Genomic DNA, 20474 nt, shown 5'->3' on the forward strand with positions numbered 1-20474 from the left:
CATTAAATGGAGACTACACTACCAGCTATGCTGACAGGGACCATGCTTTGATGAAGAGCATTATAATGTCCCATCTCCTCTCACTTCCAGAATGATGGAGAAAGGCCAGAGAGTTCATATTCCATCCACCAACAGACTAAATAGAAGATGTGAAAGCCATGGGGATTTGTATGAACTGAAAGCATATTTTTTCAGTCCCACAGTCAGCAATGATACTAATTTTTAAAATGTCAGGTTTGTCTTCCAAAACAATTGGCCTTAAATCAAGAAAGAATGTAAAGAAATGAAAGAATGTGCACATAAATACACACACACACATGCACACACACACACATGCACACACACACACACGCTTGCTGACACGCATGCATACACTTTTCTCTCCATGAGAACGTCAAGTTTGTTTGAGTGGTGGTGGGGAGGTTGATGTAGAACTAGAAGAGGTTTTTGGTGTGTGCTTTAATTACATTTTTCATTCAGCTTAGGCTTAGGGAAAGCTCTTTCTAGGCGGGGATTTCGAAATTGACTTGAATGTGGCAAGAGTATGAAGCTGTGACTCACTGCGGACTAATCCCTTATGCAGATAAGATTATTTGTGACTTTTACATGGGCAACTTTACAAATATGTAATATTTTATTTTAGAGTAATTATGTTATTGGTCTTTAAGGTCCACAATATGACTGAATGTTTAGGCAGCTGCTGTCCAGCAACATTATATTTAGTTTGTAGAAAGTTTCTAATCCTAGGAACCTGCTTTTTCCTTTAAATCTTTATAGTATATTAAACGCACTATTTTACCACACTGATTTCTTGCTTTAGAGGTTTTGCCATTCTAAGTAATCCTCCAACTATTAGATTCAATATGTGAAGTCTCTGATCTCAAAGTCTGAATAGAAAATTCAAAATAGTCATGTATATAGCATTTATGTCTTGAATCCAGGTGTCAAAAAATAAATCAAGAAATTACCTAAACGTTTAACACCAGCAACTGGAATTGGCACTTCTCCACAATTATGTTCATTTCAATAATTCTGCTCTGGTTTGTTCATTTTAAGGCTGTCTTACAATTCATATTTTAATTGTCTGTCAATGAAACTCATAGATAGGTTTTGTAGCTCTTGGCACAAAGGACATCACACTGTTAGCCACTGAAGTGGCCAAAGTCTAAAATCATCAGAACTTGGACAGTTTTCATCCCATCCATACATGGGTCATTGACTTTACTCATTTTTCCTTAAGCTTCAGAAAAGTTATTTACACGGAAAAAAATCTGTGTGGTTTAAAATGTTTACCAGGAAAAAATGCTCTAATAACGTCAACATTCCTACTGTCAATGTTTATGAGGGAAACATGTCTTCCGCGTGCCTCTCTGAGCTTTTTACTTGACACTGCCTTCTTTGAAGGTCACAGTTTAACAGGGCACATTCATTGATCATTAGGCCTGTCACCAGGCTACCATCAGGGACCTACCCTTCCAATGACCTATAGCCATGCACAACTCCTTTTCATGTGACATCAGAGTTAATTAAGGTTGGTTTGGGAGAAATCTCCTGCTGACCAAGGAGTTACCTTTTCCCAAAAACTGCTCTACTCCTACACCGCTGGTCTGTTATTAAATGAGTTCAAAAACCACCTCCATAGAGCTGTCTAACAATATGTCATTTCAGTTTACCATACGATGTCATGAAAGTTATCTGAGCTGCCTAGGGCAAAGGTCAAGATCTGGTTGACAGGGCACGAGACATAACTCGTAAAATACTCGGTAGAGAAGTCTGGTAGACCTTCATCTGGTTATGCAAAGGGCCACGAACAGAGAAAACACTCTTTACACCCTAAAAATGCATACAGGAACGTTTTGTCTGTTAGAAAGGGCTTGGACACATCTCTGTTTTCTCTATCAGTGGCAGGACACTTGTTACATTTGAAGCATACTCCCCACGGGCTTATGTTCTTATCCAATGTCACTGTTCAGAGGTCTGCGAGGAAACTGAGCTCTGACGTCACGTCTTATAGAATGGATCATAATTGCCAGTAGTGTTATGCTACTCAGAAGTTGTTTCAGGCTGAAATATACACATTTTCAGATTGTGAACACTTGGAAGAGACATGATAACTGATTGCTCAGTGGAGGTGCCATTTCAATAAACACACTCAATGTATGTGAGACTAAATATACAGGTGGCTTAATGAAAGTAACTGAATTTTTAAATTAATTTGTTAATTTTTTATCAATTTGTGCATCCTCTTTAGAATCATAGTATCTGATCAGTGACAAAATGCTTTTAGCTGCAAGAGCATCTGCACAGAGTTGTATTATTAAGACTAGTAGTACTAATAACATGCTTGAACTGCCTTAACTTTAGATTTCTAATCTCTAAATTATTTAGGATTGCAAATTTCAGTTCTGCCAAAGGCATCCTCCATGTTCTCTTTAAATAAACAATTACCAGTTTGGAAGCATAGCATGGAATGCATATGACTCGCCATCTAAAATGGAAAGTTTTCTGTTTTACATAGCATCAGGATTACAGTTTGGTCTATGTCCAGATATTTTACCAAATACTCTGCTTTCATTACTGTTCAGTGTCAAAGTTCCAGGCATCTATAGAGATGATGACAGCATGTTTCAATGTTATGGATTTGTCATTTATGTGGATCCCTGTGGGTTCCCTTCGAAGGAAAGTCTCACAGAAAAGATCTGGGAGATATTTTATCAATTCCGTATAGGAGCTTGCCATGTAACAGTTTAAGTATAAAAGTGGGAATTGGAACTTTTAAATTTTATTCAGCTACGTCTTATAACCTGTCATGTGACATAATCTTCAGATCCACACACAGTTCCTTCTGGAAAAAAAATGAATATGTCATGGAGCTATAATGTGATGCTGTTAAACTACCATAAAATGCATATTGTTCCAGTTTCTATTTTGATTCCCAAATAGTGCCTTCACATTTTTGTATAATAAAATGAAGAAGAAAGGCTGGCAAACAGGCAGACAGACAAGTGTGCACCTTAGCACTGTAGCTGTTCATGCCAGAAAAGCCAAAAATGTTATTATAGCAATACAAAGCCTTATCTATTCTCCTCATGCAGACTTTCAGCTTCAGAATCTATTACAAATAATGACAGAATACCATTTGCTTTGTATATAAAAATGGAGGAGAGATGAAATGAGATTGGAAGGCCGAATGTGATAAAGTTCTGATGTTAATTTTCAGCTTACTTTGATACAGTTTATGAAGTCCAAATTATATAGAAAACATCTTTCTGGAGTCCTTTAGACTGTTCATAAAGGGTATTCTTTAAATTCACCCACTAACAGGAAAGTTGAGAAGATCTCTATCTTTGCAACCAATAATATATACAAACCCTCTGACCTTTGAGATTTAAATGGCCAAGAGTGTGCAATAAAGTTATCCATCATAGGGGAATTGAGTTTTTGAAAGCTACATTAGCAAATTTCTAAGACTCATTAAACACGTTCTTGATGATTGTGTTTTCTATTGTCAAAATCAGTTTCCTTCTAAGTTAAACAATTTGAAATATAATTGCCTTTCATTACACATATTTTGGAGATTAATCATGCTTCGAAAATGGGGTGGACATGTTGATTAAACTGTTATTTTTTATTCTGGGTTTTTCTAATTTCACATTTTCTTAAGATATCCTTCACGTAGTAAGTATTTGTAAGAGCTGTGCTTTCCTAAGATTTCAAAAACTTAAAAAAATCTTATCTTAGATGGAATTCATGTTATACAAGTTTTGCTGAGAGTCAAAGTTCTGGAAGGAAAAGTAATCCATTAAAAGCAGTACATTTTCACCAGCAGTATCTGAATTTTTAAAAGAAATAATTTACCGAATGTTTTTCACTCATTTCGGCATGTGATATTAAGGCCTTCCTTACAAATACCCATAGAAGACTTTAGCGTTGTTTGTATTCAATGCATGGGGAATGCTGGTTTTCATTCTCAGGGGATATATACCCATACACCTTCATTACTCTATCTAGAATTTTATTTCTAGAAATTAGCTTTTTTAAAAATATCATCCAAGACATTATATCTCTGATAGAAGAAAAACAACAATTTCTGTTATCAGTTGGCCACCAACCCAACAGCTTTAAAATAACTTATGAATCAGCTCATTCTGCAGGACAAAACCAAAACCAAAGTAGAAGTTACATAAAACCAAAAGGAACAGCTCTGTGGAGAGGTAGTAAGGTGCCCAATGCCGAAGCTGCTCCCATGAAATTAAGCCACCACCTCCTTTGGATGAGACTGATGAACTGAGTTAAGGGTTGGACTCTTAGGTGCAATTCCAGGAGTCTGGGAACTCCATCCTCATTTAGCTATGCTTCTTATCTCTCTTTTACTGCCACCAATCCTGGATTTTCCCCCTCACTACATTCTCTATATGACCCCTTTCTCTCACTCCCTTACCTTGTTTATTTTGCCATCTTTAACCTCAACATTTATTCTTTCATTTAATTTTTTGAACGTATACCGATAGAGATACAACAATAAACAAGACAAACGAGGTTGCTTCCTTTACAGTGTTTATAGCTTAGCATGGACAACAGATAAATAAGTATATATAGATATATATGTAATGATGCATAAAAATAATTTCTGCTTAAAGAAATAGAAAATTACATTATATTTGTGTGTTATCATGGGGAAGTGCCAGGTGTGGAGGTACCTCACTCAGCCCAAGGAGTGAGAGTCTTCTATTAGAATAAAGTTGGAGGTGAGACCTGAAGAATCAATGTGTATTTGCTAAAAGAAATAGCAGGGTCTCTTTCTCCTTCAAAGACTTCCACATCTTTCCACCCTCTAAGCTTCATCTTTCCTTTTAAACAAGTGTTTTCTTCTAACAGTTTCACATACATTTCCTTGTTTCTTAGAACTCTTGTTTTCCTCGGCCTCTGTGCTGGGAGGAGAAAGCTCTATCATCTTCTTTCAATGCTCTGGTTCGCATATTTTTTGTCTGGGGTCTACCTGACTTCACCTGCCACTAGGAAAAAAGCCACAAGTAATCATACTTTAGATACATACCCAGGTCACGTTGTGCTTGTTGAAACAGAGCACCACGGAAGACGACCGGGGTGGAGACTCGGCAATGAGGGAATGAATGAGGACTGTCAGATGTGATGCGTTAGCCAGGACTTCATGTTCTTAACGTGTCCTTCCTTTTGGCAGTTCACCTAGCCAGTACCACACATGACCCAGAGCCAAGAGGAAATAATTTTCAACCAAAATGTTCTCATTCCAGGTGACAAAACAATGGCAGCAATAGTAACATTACCTAGTGACTCGGGCTCTGTTGGTGTACCTAGAAATTAAAGGTTCCAATCAACCATCTTCTGTGCTGTTTGGGAACCTAAGCCAGTTAACAGTCTCCCAGCAGGAAGGCTCATCTCAAGGAAAATATCTCCTGGGAAGCAATTCTCTAGAAGATGGGCAGTGTAGATCCTCATTCTCAATCCTGAGTCTACAGTCGAGTCAGGAGAACATGGCCAGCTTAGCCAAAAATGAGAAAATGGTCCCTGGACCTAGAGGATAACCCAAATGGAAGGAACAGAATATCGCCTGTGTATTGGGACAATTGTTGCCAGCTCCTGGCCATATTTCTCCTAACCTCCTCCGCTTATACACACACACACACACACACACACACACACACACACACACACGTATTTAGAAGGTGAACCAATGAGGAACCATGACTCCTAGAAGGGCCTCAGATCCAGAGAAATTGCTCAGGATATGATTTCAGTCAGTTCAGCCAGTATTTATTGAGTGACCATTATGTGCCGGGCACTGTACTGGATTCACAATTGCAAAGATGGGTCAGAAACATTCCTTCCTCTTGAAGGTCTTTCAGCTCTAAGCTGGCCTCTTAGGGGCTGTCATTTAGAAGTAGAATAGGTGAATACTAAGAAATATGGAAGATAATCTAAGTCAACAAATAGAGATCTCCTGCAAACTATGTACACTATGTCTTTAAGGAACACACCCTTTAATACAGGAAGTCACACATTCTTCACCAACATAAGTGATTTATCTCAGTAAAACTCAGTTAAATTCACAAAATAAGAACACTTATTCAATGATAAACATGTAACACAATGAATACAACCATATCTACACCTCAAAATAAAATATAATGGATTACTTGATGATAACCCCTTGAGCATCTTTAAATGAATGTATTAAAATGTTATAAAATAAAAATCTTCTACACATTCCTGAACTCAGCTTGGAAATAGGGCATGAATCTAGAATAATGACTGGCTATAAAATCGGGATCAGGAGAATTAAATTTAATATGGCTCATGTTTTTCCTCATGCAGTTGTGGGAGAAAATACAGCCCTCGCCGGGTGTGGTGGCTCATGCCTGTAATCCCAACACTCTGGGAGGCCAAGGCGGGTGGGAGTTTGAGACCGGCCTGACCAACATGAAGAAATCCCGTCTCTACTAAAAATACAATATTAGCCGAGCGTGGCGGTGCATGCCTGTAATCCCAGCTATTCAGGAGGCTGAGGCAGGAGAATTGCTTGAACCCAGGAGGTGGAGATTGCAGTGAGCCGAGATCACTCCAGCCTGGACAACAAAAGTGAAACTCCATCTCAAAAAAAAGCCTGGACAACAAAAGTAAAACTCTGTCTCAAAAACAATAAATAAATAAAAAATAATAAAGAAAGAAAAAGAAAAAAAAAGAAAAGAAAATACAGCCCTCCAAATCATTGGAAGAGGAATATTTCTTAAACCTCCCCTCCTAAGTTTGTATTTAACATTATCCCAAAATGGTGAATGAATTACTCCAGCAAGGCAATTCCATGCCCATCGGTTTGGACTACAAAGTGCATTTAAGAAATAACAACAACCAAGCAAACTTTATTTCTACATTTTAGGATTTTACTCCCTCTAAGAAAAGATAATCTGGATATAGAACCACTAAGTTTAATGTCAGTCTCAAAAGGCTAAAGTGAAGTAGAAATTCCTGAAAATTCATTCCTGTTAGTTTCCTGAATTTCCCATTTGCCTTCTAAGTGACTTTGCGTAGTGAATACTTTGATAGGGTATTTTTCATTGGCCAGTTTTGAAGACAGAGGATGGGATGGGAGCTTGAGTGGCTGAACCACTTTTAGCTTGTACATCAACAATGTGTGTCAAATATTTCCTAACCCTCAAGAAGGTACAGGTACTCAAAGTCCATTCCAGGGCACTGCAATTACTCTATTTCCACACATATATTTTTCTCTAGTTCTACCAGAAGTCCTTATGGAGAGGATTCTGAAGCCATAAAAATTTTCAAAGAACAGCAGTGAACAAAAATCTGACCTAGCAGGAGACATTAAGTGGAAAAAGAGAGTTAAACAATGTTTTCCAAAAAGAAAACAATACCATTAATCATAGATGCAGTGTTGTTGCCAGAGTTTACACTGCCTTTTAAAACTGTTTGTTTGTAATCCTCTCTAGCATATCCCTGCCTCCCCATCTGTTTACATACATTTTTGGTTTCTCTAATGCCAACTTAGAGAAAGAAAACAATCATAAAAATCCAACAGTGGATTTTTACATACATAGACACCATGCATATTTTTACATAGTATATACACCATTCCGTATAATTACCATCTAAAGCATGTATCCATTTGACCAAACATTCCAGCTTTTTCTTTGGAGTGAAAGATAAAACTCCTCAATAGGTGGCAGGATAGGATTTTTCTCAGATTCTGGTATCATGACAGTATTCTGGTTGAAAAAGTGTCCTTCTCCGAGTAACAGGTCAAGAAAGAAGAAGGAAAACACTATTTTCTCCTTCTTGACTTCTTGCAGGTCTACGTTAAAGGAATGATCTAAGCAGGAGGGAGAGACGCAGGAGCTACGGGGCTTAAAGAAATGCTCCCCGTGTTGCTCACTGTACAAGGACTGCCAATCAAACAGGGAAATCAAAGTGACTGACAGTAACTTGTTTAAGAAAAAGGCTCTCGGATGGCTCTCACAAATATGACAGTTTTTTATTCTAAACCCTGAAAACAAAACTCTTGCCTTTTTTCTTTAATTCCTAGATTTAATCATTCAAGATATTTTGAGTAAATGTTGGTGGAAAGAGTCCCCGATTTCAAAATTAAAAAGACCTAGGTTTGAATCTTGGCTTGGCTGTTCCATAAATGGATGGCCCTCAGCAAGTCAGCAGGGTTTCCTCAGCCTTGGGGCTTCAATCCATAAAACAAAGTTACAGGTGTGCACAGTAGGTGGCTAGGAAGAGACTTGATTGAGTTAACACAGAAAGTGCCCTGTGCTGAGATGTTCACATTTTTTTCCCTTCCCTGGGGGACAGTTAATGTCCTCCCCTATCCAATTCATGTAGCATCTGCCTTCAGGGTCAAACACACTTCCAGGTCGTTCTGTGAGGTATTTTAGTTTCATTCTGGAAAAGCTGTGAGCTTTCTGGAATCTGAAAGGTGCAGAGGAGCCCACGTTGGATTCCTGGAAACCATCTGTGAGAGGGCAGTCCCAGCTTTTTCCTAGGACCTGCCTGATATGAGCTTTTGTAGAATAAAGTGCTGGCCTCATGCTGTTGTTTGTCATCTGAACTGGTTTAAAGCCATATCTAGGAGAGCAGTTTGGAAGCCCACATAAAATCATGTCCTTGATGGCTTTGGGGCTCCTTTTCTGACTAAGTTTTTTGGGAGGTCCTTGAATGCCTACGATAAGAAAACTCACATGATTAAAATTCTGTCTTATTGGAGATGTGAACAGTGTCTGCCACATACAGCAGTGGAATCTCCCAAGGCCACTTTAAGCTGGAGTAGCAGTGGCTTCTCACATTCTTTGGAGATGGCCAAACTCCAAGGACAGAAGGAGGGAAAGACTAGCACAGTCCCCTTGATGCTTTTTCCTTTTCCTCTTTTCATTTAGGCTCGAAGGCATGGTAGGAGGATCCCTAAATGTCGGGTTTGCAAGTCTGATAGACTCAGATTCAAATAATTCCAAGTTTACTTACCACTTCTGTGATCTTAGGGAAAGTATTTAATTTACCTAAGCATCAGTTTTTGCATGGTTAAGAGGACCGTACCTCTCGGGACTGAGTAAAATAATATATGTAAATCCTGTTGTGGTGTGGGGGGAGGGGGGAGGGATAGCATTAGGAGATATACCTAATGTTAAATGACGAGTTAATGGGTGCAGCACACCAACATGGCACATGTATACATATGTAACTAACCTGCATGTTGTGCACATGTACCCTAAAACTTAAAGTATAAAAAAAAGAAATATTTGTCTGTAATATTTAAATGCCTAATAAATATATAATTGAAATAAAAAATATATGTAAATCAATTACATATATTGATTGTATAGTCAGTAGGGTTTGGTTGCCTCCTTTCTCCCTTCCCCAAAGCATGTCTTTCCCTGCAGTCTCGGCACCTCCAGAAAAAGGTGCTAAATCAGGGCCTCTATGATAAGAGCCCCAAGAAGCTGCAGAGCTGCCTGCACTCAGAATCTTGGGGTCAGCTGTCCTCCCTTGCTGGTGTCATGTTAGTCATCAGAGGCTGCTGCCCAGCATGCCTGTCAGGTACTCAAAACAAAATTTGAATTAAGAATAGAAAGCTCTTCTCTGGGGCCTGTTTTATTTTTTATTTATTTATTTATTTATTTTTACTCCCAGATACTGTTTAGAAGGGTCAAGACATTATGTAGTATTTATTGTTATTTACTATAATAAGTTATTTACTGTATTTTCTTGGCCAAACTCCAGCTTAATAGCTAGTCTGAAAAGCAAACATGAAGTGTTACACAGTGGTGTGGTCCATTGTGAGGCTGTGCTCCTCTCCACGCAGAGAGGCATCTGCTTCCCACCCCTCGCATCTGAGCTGGGCTTGCTTTGACCAATAGAATGTGGTAGAGCGGTGTTGTAGGCGTTCCAAAGCCTAAGCCTCAATATGCCTTGCAGCTTCCACCATCACACTCTTGCAACACCGCTGCCCCCAGGGAAAGGAAGCCCCGGCCAGGCTACTGAATGAGGAAAGATCTCATGAAGAGGGAGGCCCAGCACCAAGGACCCAGTGGAAATGCCAAGGACTATAGATGCATGAGAAACCCAGGTGAGACCCGAAGGGAAACTACTCAGCTGAGCCTAGCCCAAAGGTCTAGAAGAATCATGAAGCATAATGCATTGTTGTGTTGGGTGACTAAGTTTTGGCACATCTCGTTATGTAGAAATAGATGGCAGATCCAAATGGCTATTGTGCCTCAGCCTTGTAGAAACAGTGACTGTGTGGTAGTTCAAGTGTATGCTCTTTCTGTATTTGAAAATAAAAGCACCAAAGTGGAGCTCACGCAATATTAAGAATTAAATGTTGTACGGGTTACCCTGGATACCCCAGGAAGGGGGAAGCAGTTTGAATTCTTGGTGTTTCACAAGAAGTGTTCCCAGGACCGTGGTTTCACACGATGGGAGGCCAGCTCTGTCTCCAACCAGCAGTAGCTTTTCACAACAGTGGGGACAGAACCCTGGCACATCATGAAAGTTAGGAGGCCACCCTGCCCCAACAGGGAGAATTCAGCCACCCAAGTGGGAGCCATACTGATCCCAGCACCGGAAATGCAGATACGGAGGCCCGGATGGAGAGGAAATTTTGCAGGCATACTGGAGGAAACCAGGGCTGGACCAAGGCATGTGGGTGCCCGGGACAGGCCAATAGTATGGTGTTTGCCAATATTTACATAGAGAAAAGACTGAGCACTCCACAGCATAAGGCAGAAGCATAAGGCAGAGAAGGAGGACTATTGTTAGTCTAGACCAGCAATTCACTTCTGCCCCTAACGTACGTACCTCACTCGGCAAAACAGTCCCCCTCTCCTCAGAAGGCAATTTAATCTAGACTCATTGATTCAATGCCCTGGCATTTGATCTAAGTATTCTTTCTTGCACACTCTACTAACACATACTCTTCCTGGCAGGAATTCTCGTAAATAGTTTCTTCCACCTTGTCGTATGTCTAGTGATGATTTAGTGCCTTTTACAGATTGGCATTTGGGCAGGTGCCTCCCATGTGGCCAGGCCTCTCAAACTAGCCCCTGGACAGAGGTTCTCAAAGTGTGATCTCTGGACCAGGCACAACAGCATCCCCTGGGAACTTGTTAGAAAAGCAAATTCTTGGCCCTATCCCAGGCCTACTGAATGAGAAACTCTGGGGTAGGGCCCAGCCAGCTAGTTTTGCAAGCCCACCAGGTGATTCTAATGTGTGATGAAATTTGAGGTTCTTAACCTCAGCTGCCCATTGGAATCACCCAGGAGCTTTAAAATTACCTATGCCTAGGTCCCTCTCAAGAGCTCATGATTAAATTGGTCAGAGGTACAGCCAAGACCCGAGGATTTTTAAAAGCTCTCCAGATTATTCTAATGTAGAGCCCAGGCTGGGGACCACGGCCCTAGAGAGAGGCAAAGGCTTTCATAGACATCACTTGGCAGACTAATTCCTAATTAGGGTTTTGCTAAAGGTGGCCTTGAGTTTAAGTGGTTTTATATTTGTGTATAATAACAGCCAAGGCTTTTCATTTATGCTAGGTTCACTTCAGGCCTCTTTTAACAAAAGAATCTGATAATTGTTGTAGCTCTGCCTGTGTAGACCACATGGGTGGTTCGGTGGCTTGAGAGGAAATCCATTTGTGCTCCACCCATTAAATAGAAGGATAGAAGACCAGGCTGAGAAAAAGTGCCTGTGAGCACCGTGATAATCTGTGAAAACGTAAAAGCATTTGTCAAGACTGGCAATGATGACAAGGAAGAATGTTAAGTGCAAATACATTCCATTTCAAGCCAGTAAGAGGCACATGAAATGTGTGATCGGCAGCGGCACAATGCAGCGAGACAATGACACCTCCCTGACAACCAAAAATTCTGCAGGATACTTACCGCTGCTGGTTTTTGCCACCAAGTCATTTTCTTTCAAAAGCAAAAGGCTTGTAGAACTTTATGGTGAAAACCTGGCTATTTAATTGCATTTTTACTATTTTCCACCAAATCCATATTTTCCAAGACCTTGATCTCGCCACCCGTGATTTGGTTAACCATGGTATTCTTCAAGACCACAACCTCTGTTTACTTTGATTACAAGTCCAAGCCAAGTACAAGACTTTGTAAAGAATTTTGGAGGAGGACACAGATGTCCCAGCAGAAGGTGGCATGAGACCAACGTGGGAGCCAGAAGAGAGAGGTTCCTGGCTGGCCCAGGTCTAGTCCCTTAGTCACACACATCAAAGTTCATCACTAGGGTGTTAGTGAAGAGGAAATGGGACCAGGCGCGGTGGCTCACGCCTGTAATCTCAGCACTTTGGGAGATCGAGGCGGGTGGATCACTTGAGGCCATGAGTTCAAGACCAGCCTGGCCAATATGGCAAAACCCTGTCTCTACAAAAAACACAAAAAAATTAGCTGAGCATTGTGGTACATGCCTGTAATCTCAGCTACTTGGGAGGCTGAGGCACAAGAATCATTTGAACCTGGGAGGTGGAGGTGGCAGTGAGCCAGGATTGCACCACCGCACTCCAGCCTGGGCAGCAGAGCAAGACTCCGTCTCAAAAAAAAGGAAATGGACCCTGACACCAGAACTGACTTTGGATCCTTTACTAAAATCAATGCTTCTCGATTTTTAATGAAAAAACAAACAAACAAACAAACAAAACCACGTGGGGATTTTATTAAAGTATAGGCTCTGAGTCATCAAGTTCCCAGGGGATGCTGATGTTGCTGGACCTCGGAGCACACAGAGAGAAGCATGTTTTGGAGTATGATGTGGGAATGTGCAGTGTGGGCCGCGATGGGGGTGAGGATAGGGAGGCACCAGCTTGAGCCCAAGCCATGGGATTCCAATTTTTAAGAACATGTCTCGCACCTAGCAGGGTAGTCCTGCCAGGAACCCATTTATATGAAGGGTTGAGGAAACCTCATCCTAAAGAAAGAGGAAGTTAAACAGACCAGTGTGGTCCTGTAACCAAGGCCCCTATTAAAACAGAGTTGATTCTGACTGTGGCCAGACCTCTGTCATTCAGGTATGCATCTCAACCCAGCACCCAAGGACTTGGGTTTGAGTCTAAGAGAGGGCAAGAAAGTCAAACCCTAAAATTTGAGGACTCTGTTCTCTCTAAAAATTGTATAACACACTGCAGGAAAAGGCTGAAGTGCTTAGCACCTCACCAACAGAGGCTAAGACAGGACTTCTGCAGTGACCAGAGCCTGGCTTTGGTGGCTCACAGGCCCCAGTGAAGCATCATGCCCACACAGGAGGGGAGGACGTGAGACAGTTTCTCAAAGAGTTGAAAATCATAGCTGATCTCATACATCTCAATCGCTCACTGAAGAGGACAAATATTATCTGTTGAGAACAGTTACTTTAAGTAATCCCTTGTAAATGAGGCCAAATGAACAGGCAGGAGCACATTACTATACTGGAATAAACTCATGGAATGAATTTGTGTCTGAGATTGCTTCTGCGAAATGATAGTGTGGCTACATATTCATTCATTTACTCATTCGTTCCAACACTTACCGAGAGTCTCTGTACTAGGCTTTATATTAGGTGCCAGCGGTCTAAGGACAGCTAAGACATGGGGTCTCTACCAAAGAGAAAGGACACAGACACATAAAATCCTAACAATGCAAAGTGAGAATTACTGAAGGAGGAGTACACCTCAGGGCTACAGGAGAGCAGAAGAAATGGCAAGTGCTGTCTGGGAGCTACAAGGAGGAGCTCCCAGAGATGGTGATTACTGGGCTGGATCTTGCCAGCAGGAGAGGAGGAGACACAGAGGGAGGGAAAAGGTCTTGCAGGCAGACGAGCAGCATGAACAGAGTGATGAAAGTGAAGGCGCCTCTGAAGAAGGGGGAGTAATTTGTTTGACTAGGGTAGAGTTTGTGTAGCTGGAACCCAGTGTGTGTATGGAGAGAAGTGGCGAAAGACAAAGCTAGTACCATAAGCCACAAGTATGTAAGCCACAGCTGTTCAGAAAAAGGATACCAAGTGCTCATAAGGAAAGTTAATCTTCTCATCAAATCTCTTGGCATGCTACTAAGCAGCCATCATTTTGATTCTTAGTTTAAACCCCTTATGTGCGTTAAGAAAATAGAAGAAAACTTCATATTAAAAAGATGTCATTTCGAAAGAAATTTTAGCACTGTAATAATGTTAGTCAATAAATATTTGAACATCTGTCTTCCGTCTGGGGAAGAGGAAATACACCAGTGAAGAAGAGATGTTGTCTGTAGCAGGAACATCAGGTTCTGTTCCTAGGCCTGCCGCTAGCCAGCTGTTGACCTTGAAAAACAGCACTGGCCTCCTCTGGGCCGGTTTTCTCATCTCTGGCATGAGTAGATTGGGTCAATGAGGTTCCATCTAGCTCTTACAACGTGTGTGTGTATCTGTGAGACAAGATCAAGTCCCTCAAAGAGCTCAAAATTGAGGAAAGGCGCAGCAATCAGAAACAGCTTTCAGGCATCCAGCTTTACCAAGACGGATGGGAAATCCCCAGGAATTCTTGACATCTCCCCACATCCGCCCCAGCGGCAATGCAGGAAATCTAGTCCACTATCTTCAGCAGACTCAATGCAACTGTTTCCTTAATGAACCCCCCTGCAGCCCCGTGAGCTAAGTCAGAGGCTTTCTTTTCAAGCCCTCCCTCAAATACCCCATTCCTCCAATTTCCTTCCCCTCCCTCAATCTGGTATAAAATCCAGCAATTTAATCAGCAGCATGCAATTTCCACAGCACCCAAGAGTGTGAGGAACCACCAGTGATCCTGGAAAGCATCTGGCAGGAGATCTTGTCATTTCTTACAAGCCTCTCCTATAAACGAAGGCCAATGGAGCAGAATGGACTGTTCGGTTCTACCAAATTGCTTAAACCAAATGCCACAGATGGTCTATAGTTTTAACTACTCACAGTAATATATTTTTACTTAAAAAAAAGTCTGGTATGATTTCAAATGCCCTTCCTCCCCTACCTGCAATGACAAATGCACTGAAAAATGATGATATTTACTTGATACCCAACACACCCCTAACTGTGAGATCCAAACCAAGAATTAGACACGCCTGGCCTCTACTAACACCAGCAGGCTTCGCATTTAACATTCACGTGCCAAGATAGCTTCTCTCACTTTTTCTCCATTCTTATCCCCACCCACATACACATATCAGTTTAAAGCACTACAGAAGCTACTTACTCTGTTATTTGTTCTTGTCTTGCCCAACTGCCCAAGCCAGGTCAAATATCAGCCTTATTAACTCTGCTGTGTAGATCTCAATAGGCTGCATAACCTTCCTCGAGGACATTACATTATTTTGGTCAACATGAAACCATTTTTTGGTAACACATCACTTTCAACTTCCATATTAAATAAATTTGAAGTAGACTTAGAAATGTCTCGATCATTTTTGGAAAGAACAAAGTAATTACTTGGTTTGTTTCTTAAAAGTCATGTAAAGTAGACTCAATTTTAAATAAGGGGTTTAGTATCCCTGTTAAAATCTGCAACTTTTTTTAAAAGAATAAAGCCATTTTGTTAATCAAATAAGTGTTAGCTTTAAAAATTCAAGAAATAAATAAGGGTTTAAAATGACTGCTATCCTTAGAAGAGTTAATGCAACTAGAGTTTTGAGGGAGCATCTACTTTATAGAGTTATACATTCTGCTAGTGAAAAAAGCCCAAGATAAAGATGACTGCTGGCTCAGGCATCCTCTACCAGCCCATCTCTTCCAAAACAGCCTATTCAAGGCCAAATTGACTGGCTGTTTAGGTACATGCTACTAAAGAAAAAGAAAGTTTAATGTGATTAGCAGGGGAAACCCAGTTCATCCTAACAGCCCCAGCATCATATGGTTTCTCATCCACTCTATATACAAATATAAATAAGGTGGAGAAGAGAAAAGAGAAAGACAGACATGGTGTTCAGGCCATTTCTTGGAATCATTCATTGAATTTTGGAGTCAGAAAAGGGCCTTAGAAATCAACCACCTATACTAACATCTTCATTTTACATACGAAAACAAAGTACCCACTTGGTGATCGTTAGAAAAGAAACCAGATAGCCTATTATAGAATGTCCAACAGGGAAATTAAAAAAATGTAACAAAGTGCTAAATAGTAAGTAACAATATTTGAGGAACTGGAGTAAGTAGTCACCTACAGTTCCTTTGTAACATGATGCTTCCGTTGGAAAACTGTAGGCTGCCAAAGCTCCTAAATAATTAATATTTCGAATATGCAATTTAGACCAAAAAAAGTGCAGCTTCATAAAACCTTGGAGAAAACAACAAAAATTGTTACAAAAAATTAACTTTATTATAAGAGATTTATTACATTCAATTTGAAATAGGTATTTTCATGTGCACTTTGATTTAATATTATTAATATGGACTTCCTTCACAAAATTCACAATTTCAGTATTTCCACTTAGTTATAGTAAATTGTAAATGTTAGCTGTTCAAGAACTCAAGAAAAATGAAGGCAAAGAAAAAGGTCTGTAGCTTTCATCCAGGTTGTGATACCTTAAAAGTAAGAAATGAGACTCAGAGCTGGAGAAAGAGGACTGGTATCCTTTATAGAGAAAGAGCAATAGAGAGGACTTGAAAGTATCTGAATTATTGGCATCTTTTTATTTCCCAGAATCTCTGGAAGAGGTAAATAAACTCTTTAGAGGGGAAAGGCATTACCTTTTTGTATTACTGAGCCTCTGGTTATTTTACCTCTCAATGCATGTGCACACCAGGCATGCACACACACACAATATTAATAGCTGATAAGTATTCAAAGATTACATAGTACCTGAAGGAAGACAGACCCAGGTTCATAATGATGTGAGAGAACTCTGCAGTGGGGAACCGTGGCTTCTTACTAGACATTGCTTCCCAGATATGCAGCCTCTCAGTTGAGCATGAAAGCCCTGATGCGGTTTGTAAAGTAGGTGGTAGCTGATTGTTTTACTGTGAGATGCTTGTTAACCAGACAGAGAAACTATGAGTTTTCAAAAGCACCCATGATACCGACTGAGCTAACATGAACTAACAGAGTGTTCTGTTAACTGTTAGGTAAAGAGGTTCTCAGCTTGCCAATGTTAGTCCTTTCTTCCCAAAAAAGTGCAAATAAAAAAAAAAAGAAATTCAGAGTTCCAAAACTGCTGCCCCATTTAAGTAAATTATAATCTAAGAAAAATCACAAGAGGATCCCACTCACATTTCTGTAAAGTTTCCACTGATCTAAGATGCTTCCAATTACAAAGAAAACGATGCTTCACTAAAGTCAGCATGTTTCCAAAATAAAGATATAACTATGTGAAGCAGAAAATCTAATAAATCACGTACTTTTCCCTCCGTAATTTTAGATTCATGTAATTTACCTAGATTTATCTTTACATAATAGTCGAGTGAGGTATTTAAATTCTCTAAGCAATTATATTTTAATACAAGTGACTTTTCAAAACAAAAAATGTATTTGTGAAATAGAAAATACAACATTTTATTTAATATAGTTATGTTAGCACCTTTCCCAACCTACAGTGAGTTCTCAGAAGTTACCACTTCGCCCTGTCTCCGGGTTTAGTAGTTTCTCCAATCTAATTGGAACTATTACTTGTTACTTGGAAACTGACGGTCTAGTTAGTCTTCCCACTGAGAAAGAATATTTAATTATTACTGCTTTTTGGGTTTAACAAGGTTTTTGTTGTTGTTGTTGTTGTTGTACTACGCTCCATCCTATTGACTTTTCTTCCAGGGAATCATTGCAATGACTTATTTTATATTACTATATTTTATTTCATATTTTACCTTTTCTCCACGATGCTTAAAAGAAAGGCGCTCCGAAATCTGGCTCTCTGCGCCCAGGGGAAAGAGGCACAAGTCTCCGCCACTCAGCCCCACTGAGCAGAGACTGCGAGTCCGAACCCTCAAGTTCCTCGGGGCTTTGACCCCTCAATGGCGGCGGTCTAACTGCTGGTAAAACCCCCAGCCCCTGACTGTTCCACCGCCCGTCTCCCAAACGCCCAGCGAAGGCTGACTTAGGTGGCGGGCGGACCTCATCGATTCCTCAAACCGCATCGTTTGGTCAAAATCGCCCGCCCTCTCTTCGCTCGGATTTTAAAGGCTAGGCTTGTAAGTCAGTAAGTTAACGGTATTTGGGCCCTGGGCTGCCCTTGTCGGTCAGGGTCACTGATGTCGGCGACACGGACTGGACCGCGCACCCCGCCTGCTCCCGGCAGAGGCCCCACCCGGGTGGCTGAGCGCAGCGCACTGGGGCCCCGCGGTCCGCGAGCGGCGGGGAGGAGCGGGCGCTCGCCGAGCGTTCCCCGGGACAGTCCGGCTCGGGGACTCAAGCGGGTCATGGGATGCCGGCGCTGGCCCTCTCCTGAGATCCTCCTGCTCCCCGCAGGCACGAGTCCCCTCCAAATCGGTTCCCCTCCCACACTCTCGTGACGCGAGGTCGCGGCCAGTGCCCAATATCACCAACGTCCCGGCCTCAGCCCAGCCCGGGGCAGCCTGGCAGGCTTTCAGGAGCCTCTGCTCCCGGCTCCGGGGGACCCTGCGTATCTGCCCCAGGCCTCCTGGGAGTGGGCTCTGGGTGCCAAGCAGGTCCCGGTGCGTGCTGCTCCTAGTGCCCAGGGCCTCGGCAGTGAGACCCCAACCCGACAGCTGGATCAGGGATCAGCGATCCTGTCGCAAACGGACAGCCCCAGCGCGGACGCGGTCTGAGCGCTGATGCTCGCGGGTCCAGGTCAGCCACTCCTCGAGGCGCTCCCTCGGAGAAAGGGCGCAGCGGCCCCAAGCGTGCCCGCTGCAACTAGTGTCCCAGGTTCTCGCCGTAGCCAGCTTCTCCGGGCTGCAGCCTCGTCTCCCCGCATGCACCCCGCCCTGGCCTCGGAGGCTCTGCCCTCCGGCCGCCCCATCGCAGCCCGCCTCAGGCCCCGGCCCCCAGCCGCGCCTCACCTGTGAGAATCAGACAGCTGAGCAGCGCGCACAGCAGGACCCCGGTGTCCCAGTAGCTGACCATGGTGAGCGCGACGCGGCCTGCTCGCCCGGTGCCCGCGCTCCCCGCGGCCAACGACCCGGCCGCCAGAGTCCGTCCTCTCGTTCGCCGCCGCCGGCCCCGCGCCCTGAGCGCCCGTCTCGCGGCTCCAGCCAGGAGACAACCACTTCCCCGGGTAATCCTCGCCGCCAGGCGCCCGCTGGCCGCTGCACCCGAGCCCCGGAGCCCGCTCCGAGCCGCCGCCGCTGCCGGGGAGGAGCCGAGAGGAGTGTCCGCCTGGCGCGCTCCGAGCCTCCCGCGGACCTCGATGAAGAGGAGCCGAGGGCGGGGGCGATTTATAACCTTTCCCCAGCCCACTTCCTACCCCGGCACCTCCTTCTGGTGACGTCAAGGGGTCCCCCACCCCTCATCCGCCTCCCCACCTACCCTCTTCTTCCTCCCAGGCTCGCTTCCCTGCGGCTACGGAGAGGGGCGGGGGCCGACGAGGGCGGGTGGCCCGGGGCCGAGCGCGCGTGGGGAGGTGCTGGCGACGCGGGCCCGGGAGCGCGGCCCCGGCAGGTTCAGGGTCTTTGCTCCGCGCCCTCTTGCCCTTGCCCCTCCTCCTGCCCATCGCGCTCAGGAAATCCTTGCAGACTCCCTCCACCCGGCTTACTCAGCTCTGGGGGCCGCCCGAAACTGGGGAAGGGACAAGGCTGAAGCTCCGCCGCCCGGCCCTAGGGGCGGAAAGTCCGATCCAAGGGAAGCTGGCCGCGTCTCCGCGACGGTGTTCTTGGCACGGAGGACTGAGGCGCAGTCCGGCTGTCTCCCCTTGCCTGCTCTTCCCGCGCTGTCCCGCCGCTCCTGACCCCTTCAGACTGTCCCGAGAAGTCTAGGAAGGCACCAGAGACCCTCCGCACAAGGCACTGAACCTGGAGCGCCTGAGGGGAACTGACGCTTGCCTGGCACCTTTGGGAAGACTGCGAACCAGCTCAGGTCCCAGGGGAGCGCGTCCGTGTCTTTTTCGGCCGCATTGATGCACCCGCCCAAGTCATTTCCTCAATCTTCTGCTTCCTAGAAGCAAAACAAGGAATAACATTATGATACCTTTAAAAAGCTGAGGCGTGAAACTGCTCCTGCAACTTGGAAGCGCAGGGCACTTGAACTTTATTTCCTAAATGCTCGAAAAAGAAATCTTTCTGGTGGCAGCTTGCTACTCAAGATAAGTGACTCTGACCACAACCGGGTGAAATTAACTTGAGGCCCTAGATCATTTGCTATAACACTAATTCCACGTTGTTCCTCAATTATGTCTCCATTACCTCAAAGGCTGAAGTCGTCCTGGGCTGCACGGAGCAGCCCAGTCTTGTCTCTGTAAATACCGCAGATTTGAAAAATAGTCCTATTGGAACCCGTCAGAGGGATGTAATACAAGGGACTGTGATGGCTCTTGAAGGGAGCCAGCGA

General features: G+C 43.3%; 1 protein-coding gene across 3 annotated transcripts in view; it reads right to left on the minus strand.

Annotated features, from left to right (window-relative positions):
• FLT1 (fms related receptor tyrosine kinase 1) overlaps window positions 1-19350 on the minus strand; it is a 194688-nt gene extending 175338 nt beyond the window's left edge. For 2 of the 3 annotated variants that reach the window (XM_008971604.5, XM_034936503.3), the window contains exon 1: window positions 18992-19349. In XM_008971604.5, coding sequence (XP_008969852.1) covers window positions 18992-19055 — 64 coding nt within the window. In that variant the 5' untranslated portion in view covers window positions 19056-19349. Of the gene's footprint in view, window positions 1-18991 lie in introns of all 3 variants that reach the window. The other variant, XM_003818327.6, reaches the window with a different exon arrangement.
• Between the last annotated feature and the right edge of the window lie 1124 nt (window positions 19351-20474).

This window comes from Pan paniscus, chromosome 14 (genome assembly GCF_029289425.2).
Source record: "Pan paniscus chromosome 14, NHGRI_mPanPan1-v2.0_pri, whole genome shotgun sequence".
In the NCBI taxonomy this organism is placed as follows: Eukaryota; Metazoa; Chordata; class Mammalia; order Primates; family Hominidae; genus Pan; species Pan paniscus.